The 20721-nt window shown below is 36.9% G+C and overlaps 2 protein-coding genes across 4 annotated transcripts in view; one reads left to right on the forward strand and one right to left on the reverse strand.

Moving 5' to 3' along the window:
- LOC143292806 (uncharacterized) overlaps positions 1–12735 on the reverse strand; it is an 18360-nt gene extending 5625 nt beyond the window's left edge. The window contains exons 1-4 of one of the 3 annotated variants that reach the window (XM_076603398.1): positions 12446–12735; positions 9402–9514; positions 7854–8449; positions 5109–6426 (exon numbers count right to left, since the gene is read on the reverse strand). In XM_076603398.1, coding sequence (XP_076459513.1) covers positions 5109–6426; positions 7854–8449; positions 9402–9501 — 2014 coding nt within the window. In that variant the 5' untranslated portion in view covers positions 9502–9514; positions 12446–12735. Of the gene's footprint in view, positions 1–4274; positions 6427–7853; positions 8450–9401; positions 9515–12445 lie in introns of those variants that run through there. The other 2 variants (XM_076603397.1, XM_076603396.1) reach the window with 2 other exon arrangements.
- A 48-nt stretch (positions 12736–12783) lies between these two features.
- Positions 12784–20409, forward strand: LOC143292807 (uncharacterized). Its single transcript, XM_076603399.1, has 4 exons — positions 12784–12933; positions 14376–14851; positions 16543–16608; positions 17265–20409. The coding sequence occupies exons 1-4, from the start codon at positions 12825–12827 to the stop codon at positions 17436–17438; spliced, it is 825 nt and encodes a 274-aa protein (XP_076459514.1). The 5' UTR covers positions 12784–12824; the 3' UTR covers positions 17439–20409.
- Positions 20410–20721: the final 312 nt, after the last annotated feature.

The raw sequence follows: 20721 nt of genomic DNA on the forward strand, positions 1-20721 counted from the left end.
TGGTGTATAGTATCAGTAGCTCAAGGAGGCGTCACTGCGTTCGGTAAAATCCATATACGCTACACCACATCTGCCAAGCAGATGCCTGACCAGCAGCATAACCCAACGCGCTTAGTCAGGCCTTGAGAAGAAAAAACAACAAAAAACAAAATAAAATAAATAATAAAATAAATAAATGGTGTACAGTAGCCGTATAAATAATGATTATTGATCAGTCTGGGGAGAGCTCGTGGATGCAGCGCAGCGCCACCTTTTTTCTCATGTCCTGGTGCAAGTGAATACTTTATGAATTATGCTATCCAACTTGATTTTTCTACAAAATTTTGCAAGAGATTGATAACGCCTTTGTTGCCATGGATTATTTTGCATGATCTAAGTGCTTACTGCATGCACACAGGACCTCGGTTTGTTGTCACTTCCGAAAGACTAGCACCCTAGACCGCTATTCAAGGTATAACGGAGTGGGGATTTTTTTTTTTTTTTTTTTTTAAGATAAAAAAAAATATATATATATATAAATAAAAAACAATTCCCAGATTCGAACTCATGGACACTGGCTTCCTAGTCTGGTGGATTACCACCAAGCCACTGCTCCTCTTGATTGCCAGAGTGCGGGTTCGATTCCAGTCAGGTTTACTCTATCCCACCCCTCCTTCCCCTTAACCTTGTGTAATGGTCCTGGTGCAAGTCTTCCGTAACAGACGGCAAACAAGAGGTTTCGAGTGCAGCATGCATCTGATGTACGAATAAAAAAATACACACACACACACACACACACACACACACACACACACAGAGCAGATTTAACAAGAACACAACTTATAGTGATGAGAGTGATGATTTTTTTTTAATTATTATGATCATAATATCTCTCTCTCTCTGTGTATATATATATATATACATACATATATATATATATATATATATATATGAAGGAAATGAAGTTGCTGATAACTGTGTGTGTGTGTGTATGTGTGTGTGTGTGTGTGTGTGTGTGTGTGTGTGTGCATACATGTTTTAGCAAATAATGTCACAGGCTGGCTCAAAAACTAGCTGATGATGTTAAATGTAAAATATACACAGCTTTTGCTACTGTTGGCTGCATTTTCTTTTTATATTATACTGCAGTCTTCTTTTTGGCATCATTTTGTACATGTAGAATGGATCATACATTTAAAGAAAAGAGAACAGGAAAAATCAGTAACAAATGTATGTGTGTGTAAAGTGGGTTTTTGTTGGTTGGTTTTTATTTCAAGGAAGAAAATAGATAAGTAGCCAAGATGTTATTTTTTTTTCAATAATAGTGTGTGGGTGGGTTTTTTTTTTATAGTTTTTTTTAATATCAAGGAAATAATTTTGGCACTGATCGGGAGCGGTGGGTTTTATTCTTTTTTTTCTTTTTTTTTTAATGGAGAAAATTCATATGTATGTTTAATAGTGATGAGAGTGAGATGGTTTCTCTCTCTCTCTCTCTCTCTCTTTCTCTCTCTCTCTTTTCAGCACAATAGAAATGGAGAAGTTGTTGACAACTGGGCATGTGGTGGAGTTTTCATTTTTTAATTATTCAGAAAACTGAGTTGCCCAAACAAATATTTGCAAGTGGGGAAAAAAGAAAATTGGAGGGTGATTTTTTTTTCTTTTTTAATGAAGAAGATTAGTATGACATTAATGTTGTCATTTATTTTGTTTTAAAAGTGTCACTGTTTTCAAGCCAAGGCAGCACCTTGCAAATAAAGTCAATCAAATATATCTCTTACACATTAAAAAATCAAAATAGAAATCTTCCACACGAAACCAGCAATAACACAACAGACTATCATGCAGATTACAAACTTTAAAAGAATTTCAACAATCCAGTCAGGCCAAAACAAAACAAAACAAAAAAAAACCAAACTGTTTCAGAGCAGCAATGAGTCATTTACAGAACATCAAAGGAAGAGATGAATACAATAAACAGCCACTCTCTTGAAATACATTAAAAAAAATATCATTGTTTGCAATTTACCATCCATTATGAAGGATTTTTATTTTTCCAAATGTTATTTAGTATAAAAGCTTAAGTGTATGATATCAATGACATGCATTTTCACATTTTTTACATGTATGTCAGTGGATGAGTTTATGTGTGGCAAAAAAATGTATGTTAGATTTTCATATTATTTCAGTGTCAATGACATGTGGTATTTCTTAACTAGTGAACTTTTAAATTCATTGCTTCAATTGTTGTAATGCATATCTTAATTAACGGTCATGTTCCTAAAGTGAATGTGCTTCAATTGTTGTAATGCATATATCTTAACGGTCATGTTCCAAAAGTGAATGTGCTTCAATTGTTGTAATGCATATCTTAATTAATGGTCATGTTCCAAAAGTGAATGCATTTTATGTCATGATTTATGTTCAATGTTACTTGAGCCGAAAGACAACATTCTGTGAATCTGCAAACAAATAAAGTTATATCTTATCATATCTATTGAGAAGAATACAGTAATAAAGGGAAAGTTGAAAAGAATAAATTGAAATAATGTTTATAACCATGATATGAGCACTACCAATAGAGAGAGAGACTGAGGGTTGGGATAAACACTAATGCACTGCTCATAAAAGGCTATTCACTGCTCATAAAAGGCTATTCATTGAAACCACACACAAAATGATTAAAATGTCAAAAGAACTGGCCCATTCTTCTGCAATCAGTGCAAACAGTCATCCACATTATAATTTACATACATCCATTCTTAAAGTAGCCATCAGAAACGAATCTCTCAAACGTATGACAAGTAAAACTGGAAAATCCTCCTCTCAGCCAGCCAGCCATAACAAGAGAGATCAGCAAGCAGATTACAAACAGGAAAAGACTCCATTTTAACTATCCAGTCAGGACAACACAAATATAATGTAGCCCTGCACTGCTTAATTGAATAAGAAAACAAACATTGCTCTGCTAGCGTCTGATCAATGCACAGTACACAGGTGTCACCCACACCAGGTCAGTGCATGAAAATCATCCACTTCACTTCAATGGATTGTGATACTCTTTGTCAAACTTCCCCCACACTCACTACTCATTCACAATTTGAGGACGCAGCACAAACAGATCTTTGCAAAATAGGGCCACTGATGTACTTTGTAAATCATGTGGTTTTTCTCTTGTCAAACTCAAACTTTTATTATAAATGTGTCCAATACTAATTCAGTGGTTTTCACAATATTCTGCAAAATCTCAAGACACAAACTACATCATGTGATTGCATCAAGCTGCACTGACACAAGTTCCAAGATGGCTGACCAGATACTTCCATAAAATCCATGGCCAATGAGGCTCAATGAAGCGATGCTCAATCCACTTATTTTTTACTCAAGTGTGTAAACAAAGTGAGTCTATGTTATAACCCGGTGTTTGGTTGTGTCTCTGTGTGTGTGTGTGTGTGTGTGGTAACCTTAACATTGCCATTTTCTCTGGAAATACTTTGTCCATCAATACCAAATTTGGCTTAAGAATAGTAGGAACAAAATCTTCAGTCATACCAATAATAGTTTGTAAGTCTCCCAAATTAAGCCATGTTTCCAGTATCATTAATGGTTTATTTCACTGAGGCCATTTCCAGGATTCCGAAAACACCATATTACCGCATCCCAGTTGCAGTAGCGTTGGTGATGCTCAGTAAGACGGCGGCGTGACCTCGTTTTTCTTGTTCGCAATTAAATGGAAAGAAATACAAATTCTGGACAGAATACATACAGTGACACAGACTACATCATCGATGTGCTTACTGCATATGAATCTTTTGAAGTGGATACTCAATTAACTAGAATGAACATAAAAGAGAAAATAAATCGACCGTGTTGTACTTTCCGGCGAATGTAACTAAACTTGTACATCTATCTAGATCCAGTAAAAGCCTCAGTAAAAGCCTTACTGTACACATCACACTTAGTTATTATTGTGTGCATTAAGCCCAAAGATGTTTTTGGTGATTTTTGTTACCATCTGCCAGAAATCAGAAAGTAGTGAAGACATGGAAAGTTTGAAACTTTGACAGATCTATGTAATGTTATGATCATAAAATAATGAAACACTGACTGATGTGGTCTGCTTAATGTAGAACTGTTGTGTTTCCAGCATGCACTTTTCGGTTCCACAAACATTTGTTTCGCATAGTCAGTTAAAATATTATCTGGATACATACACATTAAGTACTGGTAACCTTACCCCCCACCCCACCCCACCCAACCCCCCCATTCCCCTGCCACACCCCCCTTCTCCCCACCACTCTCTGTTTTCTTGTTGTTCAGCAAGAATCTCACCATCAGCCATGATGGCTTTTCCTCCTTTTACTCATTTCAACAGCACAGAAGGAAATTTCACACAGAAAAGTGGAAAAATATCAAACAACGAAAACTAAACACTTTGTAAACAATAAGCAAACAAACAAAAGAAAGCAAAAAAAAAAAAAAAAGACATTATAAAATACAATAATGCAAATGAATTATGAAAACAAATCATCTCAAATGGAGCGGACACCCGTCCAATTCACAGTGCATCACAACTGAAATTCATATAATTTATTTAAGTGCACTGATTTAACCCATCAGTTGAGCATTGGTTCTCAACAAGAGAGATACATATGCGTGCATACGCATGGTTTCTTGCATGCAAAATGTGCAAAAGATTAAAAGGGACATAAAGTATAAAAAACAAACAAACAAACAAAAAACCAACCAAGCTGGTCTTAAAACGTTCAATGACTTCTAGACCTTATGTAATGTAACATTTATTTCTGAGAGAAATCAGTCTCCAAAATCAACTGAGAATTCTTATCAACTGTTCTATTTCTTACAATGTTTGAAACAGAATAATTAACAAAAACCTGGTTATAACATTTAAACACCCAAAACTCAGGGGCAAAAACCCAACTCAACAAGTATAACTGGTCATTTACACCTCAAAATGTTGAAAATGAAGGAATGTCATTCTTTACACATAACAAGAACGAAAATAATAAATCACATTCAAGAGATTTGCTGAAGTCAAGCACTGAGGACAGGTTGCACTGTGTTCAGTTTTACTGACCTGTGTAATTTCTGAACATGTTTCTTCAAACTACCTGACTTGGTGAAAGCTGCAGGACAGTGTGGACAGGTGTAAGGTTTTCCCCCCGTGTGGATTCTCCAGTGTTCCTTCAAGTGACCAGCCTCAATAAAAGCTTTACTGCACAATTTGCACACAAATGGTTTATGACCAGTATGAATCAACTTGTGTTTCTTCAAGCTATCAGCCCGATTAAAAGCCTTACTGCACACGTCACACACATACGGTTTACAACCAGTATGAATCAACTTGTGATTCTTCAAGCTATTAGCCCAACTAAATGCCTTACTGCACACATCACACACAAATGGTTTATGACCGGTATGAATCAACTTGTGTCCTTTCAAGTGATCAGCCTGAGTAAAAGCCTTACTGCACACATCACACAGAAATGGTTTAAGACCAGTATGAATCAACTTGTGTTTCTTTAAACTACATGCCCGAGTAAAAGCTGCAGGACAGAGTGGACAGGTATAAGGTCGTTCCTCTGTGTGAATTCTCCTGTGTTCCTTCAATTGAAAAGCCTCAGTAAAAGCCTTACTGCACAATTCACACACAAATGGTTTATGACCAGTATGAATCAACTTATGTTTCTTCAAAGTACCTGCCTGAGCAAAAGCCTTACTGCACAATTCACACACAAATGGTTTATGACCAGTATGAATCAACTTGTGTTTCTTCAAACTACCTGCCTGAGTAAAAGCTTTACTGCATATATCACACACAAATGGTTTATGACCAGTATGAATCAACTTGTGTTTGTTCAAGCTACCAGTCTGAGTAAAAGCCTTACTGCACACATCACACACAAATAGTTTTTGACTGGTATGAATTAACTTGTGATTCTTCAAGTTAGCAGCCTGATTAAAAGCCTTACTGCACACATCACATACAAACGGTTTATGACAAGTATGAATCAACTTGTGTCTCTTCAAATTACCAGCCCAATTAAAAGCCTTACTGCAAACATCACACACATGCCCCCTGCTCTTTTCCTCCACAGCTTCAATGTCGGTGTTACTGTCAGCTTTGTCAGTTTTTCTCTGTGCAGTTTTCCTGTCATCAACGTCAGAGACATTTCCCATGTTCATGTTGCTATAATTACCAGTTTCACAACCACCAGGAGTGGAGGACACCGGTAACACAGCATGCAGTTTCTCACCATGACCATGTATCATATGTACTTTCAAACGTTGACACGTGTGACTTTTGTTCAAGGACAGCAGTGACCCAGAAGCGTTGGCAGACTTGTGTAGAGGAGTTCTGATTGCTTCAGACACTGACAGCTGAGGTGTTGTCTTAGTAGTGACTGAAGACTGAACCTTTCCTTGCTTCTGAAATGAAATTACAAATTACGACAACTACTGCCAACAGTAAGTCAAACACAACAAATATACTAACAAAAAGAAGTAAACATAAACAATAAAGTGTAGCATATTCATTGAGGGATAAAACCATAAAAAACAAAAAAGAGTCATGGCCCTCAATGCCCACATATAACACCCACTTAAGTGAACACATGAATTATGGAACAGAAAAAAAAAAGACTGTACAGCATATGCATAACATATTCTAAATGACCTTTACATTTTACCTCTAACCAAGTGTACCATAACATTAAAAAGGGAATGTTTTATTTATATCTACCATCTACCAGATTTCGTTTGCATACCACACGCATTTATCAAGAAAATGCCAACATTAAAGCTTACCACACAGACATATATAGACAGACATAGGACACACAGACAACCAAGACTGGGTGATTACATAGACTCATTTTGTTCACATGTGTGTCAAAACAGGTATCAAGTTTCCACTTTTGGTGAGAGCTGAAAACTCTGTCAACTTTCTGAATTACAACAGCTGTGTGCACTCAATTAACCCCTAGGCTGCCTGCATGACGAGATAACTCGTCATGGCAAGCATGTATGCTTCGCTGCTACAATGACGAGATAACTCATCATTGAAATATTCTGACTTTTCCCTGGTTTGCATTCACTTCGTTGACAAAAATAGTGGTAGCTTTAGCCTGGGGAATCGCTCTAGATTCTATTCATAGCTAGAAACCCCATCTACGTCATGAAGCAGTCCTTTATTTGAACGTTTTGGTTGGGTCACTGTCCAAGTGTTTGCCTGACTTCTCTCCTCGCTCGCTCAACAAAATGTCGGACTGACGCCGTGCTCAAGACATGCGATCGTGACGAACTAAATCAACCAAGATTTCTTTCTTTAGCTGATGCTCAGAAAGAATTGAAGAGTAAATTCGAAGGAGAAGATAGTGATGAACATTTATAGGACGATCTGATAGAAAATAAAGGGACCAATCAAGAGAGTGGCCAAGATGCGACTGTCAGTGAGTGATGCCGGCTGTACAGATGTTAGCAGTCGACAGAAGATGACCGAATTAGCAGTAGAGCGATATTCTTGGCACGCAGCCAACGCAGTCTGAGAACTGAATCAAGTGACCGTGTGAGAGGGGTGAGGAGGAGGGGGGTGGAGACTGAGGGGGCGTGTCCTCACATCCATCTTATCACTTGGAGAAGTCACAATGTATTGTGTAACTATCTCTTAAAATATATATATATATATATATATATATATATATATATATTGTGGTTGTTCTAGTATGATTTTGTATTTGTAGATATCCATTTGTCAAGAAAATATGATGTTTTGTGCAAATTACCTGACTAATGTTTGTAATGAACAAGTTGAAAATGTGACAAAAAACAAAACACCGACCAAAAGTTTTACCTACCTGGTTATCACCTACTGGTCTGTTGTTGTCTTCAGTCTTGATGACATCAGAGCTGATGATTGCTGTGACTAGTTCAGTCTTGATGACACCACTGCTGATGTTTGTTGTGACTGGTTCAGTCTTGATGACATCATTGCTGATGTTTGTTGTGACTGGTTCAGTCTTGATGACATCACTGCTGATGTTTGTTGTGACTGGTTCAGTCTTGATGACAGCACTACTAATGTTTGCTGTGACTGATTCAGTCTTGGTGGCATCACTGCTAGTGTTTGCCATGTTCCAACGCTCAGTCTGGAAATTAAAACTCACTTCTGAACTATCACTCCAAAGGTTTATGTGAGAGTCTTTTGAAGTCATTAAAGTATGAGATCCATACTTGATGCTTACTTCCCTTTCCCCTTTGTCTACAGACTGGAACTGGTGATACATATCACTTGTCACATAATGATCAACTGGTTCTGCTTTGATGCTTGGACCAATGTATGTGTGCCTGTCTTGTTTAGACTTCACGACAGCAGCTGATAGGTTCCAAGTGTCTGTCTCACAGGGTGTGGTGGCTGTGCTCACAGTATTCTCAGAAAGGCCACATGTGCAACCTGCAACAGTTATCAATTATATATATATATATATATATATATATATATATATAAACACAAACCCATCTCTCTTCCTGAACTGATTACCATCATCAATCATCATCAACTTCTGTGGTCATCATTCTAAAATATTGAATAATACTACAACTATCACATTCAAAATGTGAGCAGTTACACCAAACCTGTTAACACACACACACACAAAAACCCACCCTTCTATAGAATGCTCATCACATATGCTTGAGATTTAATCAAAAGATTCAACTGTCACTGCTTAACATTCAATCAATCAACCAATGGTCATAATCCAGCTGATAATAACAACAAACACAACATTAAAACACAGAAAAAAAAATATGCTAATGGTAGCTGACATACACACACATATGTGTATAAAAATTTAAATACACTATCTACAAACATGCCTGTGCACACACAAACCTGCAAACAAATGTGCCCCATCCCTACCCCCCAAAACACACACAACCAGCAAAAGTTCAAGAAGCACATCATCATAATATGGTCAAAAGAATGGAAGAGGTGTGTTCTGACAGACTTTTTAAAGTGAACTGGAGAATCCAAAGGATGTTTCAGTTTCTCAAGGAAGCATCACAGTATTTAGATGAATCCACATACGCTACGCCACATCTGCCTGGCAGACACCTAACCAGCAGCATAACCGAACACACTTATGACTAGATGGTCATTTTGATTTTCCAGTCAAACTTGGGAGAAAGGGCGAGAGCAGGATTTAAACTCAGACCCCTGCAGACTCTGTATTGGCAGATAATAAGTCTTAACCATTCTTCCATTTTCCTCCTCCAGCTCCTTTTCCACGCAATGGAATGAGATGAGCACTTTGTTCAATACCACTGGGCCAATGAATCCATAAATATTAATGCCACGGATGGCGATGTCTTCTTCAATTTAAAATGGTGAATGTGCAACTGACCTGAACACTGATCCTGTGTCATCAACAGTGGTCCTGCTTCTTCAGCAACATCAGTCTCTATCTTGACCTCTGACATCACCAGCTGATCAGGGCAAGCCATCTGGTCACAATGTCTGAAAGCATGCAAGTATCAAATATATGCTGTCATGAATTTCATTCCCTCAATAAACTGTGTGTGTGTGTGTGTGTGTGTGTGTGTGTGTGTGTGTGTGTGTGTGTGCCTGTCCTATATATATATATATATATGTATACATGTACATGTGAACATGTATGACTATGAGCATGTGTAGGAAGGAAATTTCCTGTTTGATGTTTTGCTATATACATGCTGGTAATTGGTGATCTAGGTATCAATTTTCACATTCGAATATAACCATTAAAAATAACAAATAAATAGGCAGGACAACTGTGTGGTAGGTTGAGTGAAACAGAAGGTGGAGGGTGGAATCGATAGATAATAAAAATTTGAAATAAACAGAAACAAAATTAAAGAAAATTACTTGATGGAATTCATAAAATTCAAATGAAGGTTGTTAATATAACGAGAGTAACAACTGTTTACAAATATGAAATGTCAAAAACATTAATATTCCCAGTGAATGTAGATGACACATTTCATGTAAGTAAGCCTTCATTAACTCACAATAAAAAATCATATATTGAAGTTTGAACTGTAACATCACTGTGCACATGTGCATGTGAGCACACATACATTTATTTGTTTGTACGCTATTTGCATGTGTGTGTGTGTGTGTGTGTGTGTGTGTGTGTGTGTGTGTGTGTGTGTGTGACATAAAATTGCAGGCAGAAAAAAATAGGTGGTGCTCCCAGTGTAGCAACCCACTCTCCCTGTTGAGAGTAACCTGAATTTCACACAGAGAAATCTGTTGTGACAAAAGAGTAATACAATTCAATACAAAACAATATAAAATGACATCATTGACTTCATACTTTTTCTTTCATTCTTTCTAATTTTGGAGCATCAACACAACAGTTTATTTTTTCAACACTTAGAGAATAAGACTGCTGTTGGAAAATCTATATAAATGGCCTATCATTGGAACATCATTGAAGTCTGTTTGATTTCTCTCTCTCTCTCCAAGTTATATTAGAAATGAAATCAGAATACACTGATGACTGAAGATGTGATGAAGCTTTTCCTTTAAATCTCTTGTTGTTTTTTCTCTTCTAGATATAATGAAGAAAATGACATCAGTGATACACAAACACACAAGCGTAAAATATTGGACAAATATATAACTTGGGTCAATGGTTACATTTTGGACACATATGATCTTTCAAGATATGTATCAGTAAAACGAACGAAGCAGTCACTTTCTTTTCTTTTGCAATTTGTATTGCTTTCCTTTAAGTACTCAATTTTGTATCTAAACATCTATATCATCATTTTGAAATTTGTGCAGCTGGTCCCCCTTTTAGTTACCAGAAGCAAATAATGACTCATATATAGCTGTATCCTCCACCCTCCTTGTCCAACCCACTCAGCCACACACACACACACACACACACTCATGCATGCACTTGCACACCTATGACAGCAATATTAAACATCATAGTATATTCACACACTTTCCAACACATACAGGCACCTGTGATATAACAGTGTACAAATATATTCACACAGATCATCCAATAGTGCACACATGCTCTGTCTGCACGGTCGAACAGGCTTTCAATGTAAAGAGCTTGGTTGGTGTACTGAATAAACCCTATAAAGCAATGACTTTTTGTACCAGCTTTTCTTTAAATTATAATGACAATTTAAAAAATTCCATTCCTATCCTGAGAAAGAGAGAGAGAGAGAGAGAGAGAGAGAGAGAGAGAGAGAGCGTGTGTGTGTGTGTGTGTCCGTGCGTGCGCGCGGGTGTGTATGCTTCAATCTTCAAACTGGAAGGTCAGCTGTCATTACTGACTATTAATGACCTGTGTGCTTAGAGGCATAAAAAAAAAAACACCAAAAACCCCACCTAGTCATAACCTAAGTAGACCTATCTTCCTACCGGAGGGGGTGACAATGAGAAAGAACATGTATACATATTCCCTCCCATCGTCACTCGCAGCGTCCCTCCGGAGGAAAAAAGGGGGGGGGGGGGGCGGGGGGGGGACTAAACTGTGATCTTGTTCAGCTCCCTCTTGAAAGCTACCAAGGAGGGAGCCTCTGCTGCTGTTGCATGCAGGGAGTTCCAGGCGGGGATGGTTGATGGGAAAAAACTATTTATAAGGGTCAGAGGAGGAGCTAAGATGGACAAATTTGTGTCGATGATTTGATCTTGTTTTGCTGGATCCTTTCTTGAGAAATTTGTCTCAAGGGATGTCTACAATGCCATTGACCATTTTATACATTAGAGTTAGCCTTTGTCTGTTCAGCCGTGATTCGAGGGATTCCCATCCTTTCACTTTCACTGCGTTGACGGCCACAATCATCAATTTGATTTTTACGCCATTATTGTTGGGTTGCGATGAAAGAAAAACAAGCTACAGAAAGTGACAAACCTATTAGTGAGGATGAAAACTTAGTCCTACTCTAAGTGGGTTCTCCGGCAGGCTACTATCACTTCACTTTTCGCCCTTCCGAGCTAGCCGGTCCCTTGCTGATCTAAGACAGCAGGGCCCCAAAAATAAATTAAAAAACCCCAACAATATTAGGGTAAGAGAGGGGGTGTTAGGCTGCTGGTCCACCCATAGTCATTGTGTACATAACGGGCTGCTCTTCTTTGCACCATTTCAAACTTGTTCTTTTGGCCTTCTTTGTACGGGCTCCAGACTGATGAGCAATAATCTAGGTGCGGGCGTACGAGTTTGGTAGGCGTTGGCTTTGGTGGTTTTATTGGATGTTTTTAGATTCCTTTTTAGGAAGCCTACCATGCTATTGGCTTTATTGGTGACTCTTGTAACATGTTCTTTCCAGTTTAGATCATTTCTTATGTCGACGCCGAGATATTTTGCGCTGTCAACGTGCTGGAGGGTGTGTCCTTTTAATTTGTAGTTGTAGCTTGCATGCTGCGTGCGCTCGCAAATCAAACCTTAGAATGTGTATGCCAGCTCGGTCTTTTCTCTCATCAGAAACGGCACTCGTGACGCACTGGGAAGAGAGTAGCCTCTTTGCCCTGCCAGGACATGGACACAAATATCCCCTGTGTATGAGACGTTCGTGTCTATTGTTAAGCTTAGTTCCAATCACTTTTCACGCATCTTCTCAGTGGACCGCCTTGAAACTGAAACTGAAACAGAAATTGAGCCTCATTCCCGAAATTTACTCCGTAGAAATTTCACTCTGAATATTCTAATTTTTTTTTATCTATTTTTAAAAGAAGCGAAACTCTCGTCTTACACCGGGTCGGGTCGTCGGCTGTTTTGTACGAAAACAGTGGCTTGTCATGCTGAGCGACTGATAGAAAAAGAATGGCGGACCAGGAAGCTCAAAGAAGGGAAGCTCGTCGGCAGAAGATTCTCCGAAATTCAGAAAATCGGATGAATCGGCTTCTTGGCAAGCCTGCTGTTTCGGAGGAAGGTATCATTTCGTTCTTTTACGTTCTATACATGTATAAACCCAATGATTTTGTAAATCTCATATGATCCCCTGACTACAGTTTTATGTTTTGTTCCTCGTTCTCATTTATTGATACTTAATCATGCCAACATGATAAGCATCATCAGCTTGTTGACGATTCTTGTAGCTGTGCATGATGATTATAATTATGATATATATATAATTTTCTGTATTTCCATAACCCACTTTCGTAGGAAACTGACCTGCCACAGGCTTACGAAGTTACTGTCTTAGGCTGTTGTAAAAATGGTTCGGTGTTAAGAAGTAAAATGACTAAAAACGAAACATCGTGTGTGTATCTCATCACTGATCTGACCCAAGACTGTTTGAAGTGTTTCCCATCCTTTTTGCTAACTTTCTGTCACACTGTGGGCCAATGTTATGAGACTGTCATTTTTGTTTATGTTGAATAAGAGTTAAGACCCTCAAGTTTGCACAAAAGTGGTATGCAAAAGTTGTTGGTTTTTGTTGTTTTTGTTTGTTTGTTTGTTGTTGTTGTTGTTTTGTTTTTTGTTTTTTTTTACAAAAAACATTTGTTTAGAAATTAGATGATGCAACCAACACACTGTTAAATTATCAATGACTTTCAAGTTCAGCTAAAAAGGCAGAGGATGAAAATACACCCTTTTGATTTTTTTCCATGTGAAATCTCTGGAATTTTTCCTTCTTCCTCGAATTTGACCACTGAGTAGGATTTTTTATTTATTTATTTTTTTTTTTACTTGATCAGTTGATGGAGCTGAAATTTGCCACAGCAAAATCAATGCAGAAGAGCCGGTTTGGGGTATAAAAAAAGTTTGACTGTGTGGGTTCTTTCAAAACAGGATACAAAACACAAGAGGAAAAAACTTGGAACCCACTTCGGAGAGGAGAAGTTGTGTACTTCGACTGGTAGAGTCTTCAAAGCAACTGAAGATAGCAGCAGTCAGAAGTGTTTTGGAGGTTTTCTGTTGATAGCAGGACAAATATGGGAGGAGAAATACATTTGAAACTTGGTTGTCAGCATAATAGATATATAACCACAATGTCTTTTAATTCGGGTTGAAAGTGAAAATCAAATGCCAGAGTCAAAATCAAATGTTTATAAATAAGTATTAAGTATAATTAGTGGAGTAATAATTATTTGAATATATTGATATAATCAAGAAATCACTTGTTATGAGTGAGGTAGCAAAGGAATGATATTTGTGACCCCACTGAATTAATTTTGATTATAAAATTTTTATGAATTTAAATCTTGTTTAGTTTTTATATTATGTTTTTTTCTTTATATATATATATATATATATATATATATATATATATATATGTGTGTGTGTGTGTGTGTGTGTGTGTGTGTGTGTGTGTGTGTGTGTGTAATATTGTATTAATTGATTATTTTCTTAATTTGATGTTTTTTGCAGCTCCTGTTGGTGCAAGTTTAAGAGATGTGCCAGACCCAAATCCTGTTCCAGAGAGCAGAAATGTTTTAGCTGGAGATACAACTGCCACAGATATTCAGACTTGTTCAGCAGATGAGCAGACTGCCTCCACATCTGCTGGAGAAGTAAATCCAACTGTCTCTGAGGAACCACAAATTGTCTCAGATACTGTTCGTCACAGACCCCACAGGACACTGCCCACAGAAGATAAAAAGACTGATAGGAATGAATCTGTTTCAGTCTTGTCAACCAAACATGATGCCAAATTATCTGTCAGAACAACGAAAAATGGTATCACCGACATGAGTGAGCTAAAAGTAGAAACAGAATCTCAGTTATCATCTGGCCAAACAGACCCTCTGAGGCTGCTGGACCTGATACGGTGTGGAGGTTGTCTGCTTGTAGCATTTCTCACACGATGGGCTCTCAGGTTTGGCTTGGGTCTACTGTTCTTCGAGGTATGATATTTTTTATAAAATTTTGTTTTTTGCATGGACATGTGGCATGGCATGTAGGGCTTATTATACTTTATAGTATATAATACATTATTATTATTGTTATATTATTATTATTTGTTGTTCTTGTTGTTGATTGAAAGGATATATCAAAGGACGCTTAGAAGTTCAGCAAATGAGGACAGTCTCAGCAGCAGTGGAAGGCTTTTTTTCCTTCTTTTTTCTTTTTTTCCCTCCATCATCATTTTGCTCCTTTGTCAAGTTTCTGTCCGTTTGTTTTTTGTTTTGTTTTTTGTTTGTTTTTTTCCATTTTCTTGTACTCTGACTTCTTGAGTTCTTCCTATTCACATTCTCTCCAGCTTTTTCAAGGCTGTGCAACACAGAAGCACATGATATATGTATTAATATATAATGGTTTCACACATAATTACAGTGTCTGAAAGAAGAAAACTCTCTGGAAGTACCATGATTATAAATGCAAATAGAGTATGTATGTGCCTGCTTGGCCTTAACACTTAGTCTCTCGTCTCTTTGTTTTCCTTACAAATTTCTAAGATGTAGTTCTGGTTTTAATGTAAGTTTTTAACAAAGTTCAAGATTTTTACATTGATCATATTTGAATTTGGAGATAGAGAGCCTAGCAACCAATAAGATGTTTGCATTTTTTATTTTTGAATTTGATAATGTATATATCCATTTTAGCTGCACCAAATAATGCTGTCTTAGATGTTATGGTATTATTGTTAGTAATTATGTTGTTTTACATTTCCCCCTATTTTCCCAGAAAGTGGTGAGTTTGGGACACATACACTGATATAGAAGGCATGTTCAGTGTAGTCCGATTTCTTGGCGCCATCGTCTTTATTAGCTAGTATAATTTGTGACACTCATTTTTTGTGTGTGTATTATTCATTAGGTAGATGTTGTGTATGAATTTAACATGTGGCAACTTCGGGCAAGAAAAATATGGGTGTTTATGTATTTGAACATGTGCAGTGTGTTTTAACTTGGCTTGTGAACACACGCAATCAAACCTTTTTGAATATATACCCAAGCAAAACTATACTGAATGTGTTCTGGTTATAAATACATATATGTACAGTAGGTATACATGGACAATTACCTTTGGGTAGTATTCTTTTTTGATGAAGAATTTTTTCCAGCCAACTGAAATCAACTATCAAGTAGTAAAATTGAAACAATAAAATATGAAAAAAGTACAGCTTAATTTCAAATTAGAAAGGGGTCCATTAAAGAAGAGCAAAAGAAGAAAGTGACACTGTTCACTTATTTCAGATTTTGTCAGTAACATTGCCAGCAGAAGATCAGGAACTGAAGTAAAAATTTTCAAAGGTCTGTGTTCTATGGTTATCATACAGTGATACTTCATTATCTTCATTTCAGATTAGCTAAATACCTACAGTATTGTGTGAGTGAGTGAGTGAATGAGTGTGTGTGTGTGTGTGTGTGTGTGTGTGTGTTTAACACACATGTGTGGGGGAACATTTTCCTTTTTCTCTTGTAAGTTATACAAGTAAAATATACACTGTTACAGTGACAGTTTCATTGGTCTTAACAAAGTAATATTTTATTCAAACAGTTAACAAACATCAGTTAGATTAAGTGCTGTTGTAAAATACAGTAAAATATAGATTGCCATTAAATTGATAATTGTTTTTTGTTTTGTTTTTCAGTGGGTGATGATTCCATTTATTGTGCTGGAGGGATCACTTCTGTATTTTCAAACAACATACATGAAGGTAAAGAAACACAACATAACTTTGAGTAGTGTGTGGATTTGTTACGAGTTGTTGTAAAAGTGTGAAGTTAATTATGAAACTTTGTGGTTTTAGGAAAACTGTTTATATGAGTAAAAGTCATTTGTCATAAGTTTATTTTTTGTTGTTGTATAAAATGATTTACTGAACTTTGTTTTCTTGTACAGTTGTAGAGAACTTTACACCTTTTTTTCTTTTTTTTTTTTTTTTCGTAGAGTAACACTGAAGCTGTGATGATTACAGTACTGAAAGTACACTTGAATTGAAAGTTGAAATCACCAAGCATTTGATTATGTATGATGTGTGCCGATTTTCAAGTCAGTGTGAGAATGAGTGTCAGTGAACAGAAAGTCTGTTATGTTTGGTGACTGAGTTAAGTAGTGATTGGCTAATTGGTCAGAATAGTAACAGAAATTTGGGCCATTTTCAAACCATAAAACCTTCTCTTGACCGTTACAACTTCATTTCTTTGAAATTTTGCATTTGCTCATCTAGTATCATACACAAAATTTTTCTCTTTTTTTTTTTTTTTTTCTCTCTCTCTCTCTCCAGTTGCAGGTTTTGAACATGCTGGCAGTTTGATTGTTAATGGTTTGGCATGAAAATGAGTTGAGTTCTTCACTTATTTGTTTGTCCAGGACTTACAGCTGCCTCACAAATCTTCCATGATGATGTACGCCTTGGTGTTCTCGGGGGTCAAGCAGGAGCTGATCGTCAAGTTCAACACAATCATGGGCTACATCAGCGCTGCCACTGAGGATTTTGCCCTCTTTATGTTTTCCTTTTTAGTTTGTAATGCTGTGATGACTTGAACTGACCTTATTACTCACTGTGGCCATGGGGTTTGATTGGTTTGTGTATTTCAGTTGCCTGCTGCCTGTGAGTGGTGAGGTTTCTGCCTTATGTTGTGACCATGGGTTTATGGTTTGTTATAGTTTGTGTGGTTTAGAATTTGACTGCCCCATGAATGTATGACTGAGGTAACTCCAGTACAATATATGATCAGAAGAGATAAACTACTCTTCAGAAACAGCAGCCTTTTTTCTGTTTTCTTTTTAGATTGTTCTTGGTTTATGGTTTTAAAAATCTAGTCCAAGCAGTTTTACAGATTACGTGAATTATTGTAAATCCATTGTTCAGTACAGTCGTAGAAAATGTGTAATAGTAAAAGTATTTGATGATTAGTTTTGCACATGTTGAGAGTAAGTTGTGAAGACTAAAACACCAAACGGGCAAGTTTCTGAACAGAAAGAGAAGGAAGCTGTCCTTCCACCCATATTTATGATTTTGTTTTTTCTTGTGCAGAGCCCCAGCTCTAGACAAATATCAGTGCTTCCACACCACAAAGAGCTGCTCTGTTTCGTGACATGCTATAAAAGAAAGAGAGAAAAAGACACCATTGCCAGCATAGGCTTTTGTATGGTTGCCAAGCTTGTTTGGTTTTTGTAGTTTCAGTAGCTATAGAGTCTAAAAATTTTCACGGCTTTCAAAACAAAAAGCCATATGTTCAATGTTGCCATATATAGAGAGTTGCATATGAAAATAACATATTCCACCTAAATTAGTGTTTGTTTATGACATGCTTATTCATGCATTTTCTATGGAAGATGTGATAATGGTGTAAGACCGGAACCAAAGGAACTGTTCATTGATTGCATTGGCTCTCTTTACTGAGTGATATCAGAAATAACATTCATTTGTTCTTGTGTTCATTAAAAAAATTGTTTACTTTTCTCTGTGACCTCAGTTAATAATGAAATTTGAAGTAAATGTGTGAAAATGTATACCTGTGAAAGTATGGTCTGAAAGATTTCATCATTTTGTTTCTGGAATGGTTGTAAAATGCTAGTATGATTATTAGTGTTTGACAAAGAAATGGGGCAAATGTTAATGTTAAGTATTTTACGTGTCTGTTAATATTACAATTAACACACGCACGTGCCTTCTAATTGAAATGTGCCTTGATTGTACTAATGATTCTTTCAGTTTGTATCGTCAGCATTTAAAACTTCAGATGATAAAAACAATAAAATATGACTGAATATTTTTTTCTTGTACAGGAAATCTGCAAATCTGTGACTGATTATTTTTGCTTTTTCTAGGCACATGTATTGTGTTCTAAACCTACATTAGGCTTCTGTGAAAGGCCTGTTTCCTTTTTTTTTTTTAACTTAATTTTTTACAATTTTTTTTATTGAAGTCACACATACCAACACCAGATCAAATTTGATGAGTTAATGTTAAGTCATCTGAAATCAGTTGTAAATTTGAGCTGTTGGTGTTAACCTGCTTAACTGAGAGACAAAATTCAGCAGTCCAGAAGTTTGATGGAGAACTTTCCTCATTCCCGTTTTCTGCATCAGAGTTAGCTTACAATCATGAGAAAACATGTTCAAGCTAACCTAAAGGTGTTTTATGAAGATACATATGCCATCACTTAAGACTGTGACTTTCAGATATCCTGTTCATAGCCATTTCTGCTAACTGATGCTGGGGGCATGAATTATTACAGTTGATATGGTTTTATATCCTTTACGGCTTTAGAATATTTAAATTTTTGCATTGGAGTTCAACCTTCCACTCAAAACTGTTGGAATTGCAGTTCTGTATTCTGAAGTTCTTAGTCACCCTTTCCTCTTAGATAAAATTGCATGGATTTAACATCCTTTTCATAACAGATATTTGCCTTCATGTGCATGGTCAGATTTGGATGATCTTACTGCATGAGCTGATAGTCTAGCTTTCATCTTTTGCTTGAAGTTCTCTTACTTTATGGGGTCATTGAGCTCACCATATTCATATGCTCTGGTCTTGGCAACATGATGATTTAATTATTCTTGATCTTCCTGATATCTTTGTTGGAATCATTACTTGGCATCTTTTAATGTTCACACGACTGTCAGAATTGGTAAAACGAGGTTTTTTTATACGGAAAATATCACCAGTTGACTTGGGCCACCTGAAATGAAGAGAGCATCCAGGTCTTGTCTTGCTGCCGTATTTCTGCTTAAAGTCACCCATTGCAGGCTCTGTCTGGAGTCCTGCCAAGTCTGGTGGGCCTGCTCTCAAATCTCAGAACACTCTTTAACAACCTTTGTCGGAGGTCTGGTCTGTTAAATGGTTGCGGAAGACTGTTAGCTTAACTGAATTAATGACATGTTGCTGTTCTGACCAAACTCTTGGATATTGTATCAGCAAGTGATAGTGTTTGTGTACATCTGATATATTTGTCAAGTTAACTGTGTTATTACTAAAAATAGAAATGGGGGGATTTTTTATTGGCATTGGATGGATAACAGTCTGGTTGCTTTGTTCTTGATCTTCCTTTTCTCCCTTGTGTAGCTGCACACATACTAGAGACTTGCTGTCCGCTGCTACAAAAAGTAATTTCTTTTATTTACATAGATTTCTATATGTGTACCGAAGTAATGGTTGTGCTTCATGACTTTGAACATTGGTATTGAATTCTACTGAGTTAATTGATCACCAGAACAATGGTGGTATTCCTCAACGTCACTCACCAGTCTCAGTGCTGCCAAAGTAATATAAAGTGTAACTGCAGTCTTTTTCTTTCCTTGAGAATTATGCTTGAATTAAGTTGAACAAAATCTGCTGTGACATGATCTCCGAAGTTGACATGGCATGATTTTGTGGAATTCATTGTACTTAGCAAAGTTTGGAGATGGGTTGATAGTCTGTGATGCAGATTAGTTACGGTTTTATGTGCAGTGCAGTTTATGTGCAATATGCTGGTTGCCTAGCAATAAAAGACTGAAGTCTTAAGATGTGTGTATTTTATATATATGTGTGTGTGTGTGTGTGAAATCAAATTTAGATGCTCTCAGAGTTATTATTGTTGGCATAAACTGATAAAGTGTCCTGTTAAAATCTGTGATTGATAAGATTGAACAAATCATCACAGAAAGCAGAATTGAGGTTGCATCATGAAGCCCAAAATTTTGTATCAGCTAGTGAATAACAGTATCACAATGAAATACATGTATGTATAAAGTGAAAAAAAAATGGGGGGGCGGGGGGGGGGCAGGTTCTTTTTTTTTGTGCTGCCCCATCACCTGCACCGTTTCAGTGGCATTA

Source organism: Babylonia areolata, chromosome 18 (genome assembly GCF_041734735.1).
Source record: "Babylonia areolata isolate BAREFJ2019XMU chromosome 18, ASM4173473v1, whole genome shotgun sequence".
In the NCBI taxonomy this organism is placed as follows: domain Eukaryota; kingdom Metazoa; phylum Mollusca; class Gastropoda; order Neogastropoda; family Buccinidae; genus Babylonia; species Babylonia areolata.

Excerpts from the sequence above, each read along its gene's own strand:
- LOC143292807 (XM_076603399.1), top strand. The coding sequence starts at position 12,825 with ATGGCGGACCAGGAAGCTCAAAGAAGGGAAGCTCGTCGGCAGAAGATT. Across the intron at positions 12,934-14,375 it reads GCCTGCTGTTTCGGAGGAAG|CTCCTGTTGGTGCAAGTTTA; the intron begins GTATCATTTCGT and ends TGTTTTTTGCAG. Across the intron at positions 16,609-17,264 it reads TTCAAACAACATACATGAAG|GACTTACAGCTGCCTCACAA; the intron begins GTAAAGAAACAC and ends TTGTTTGTCCAG.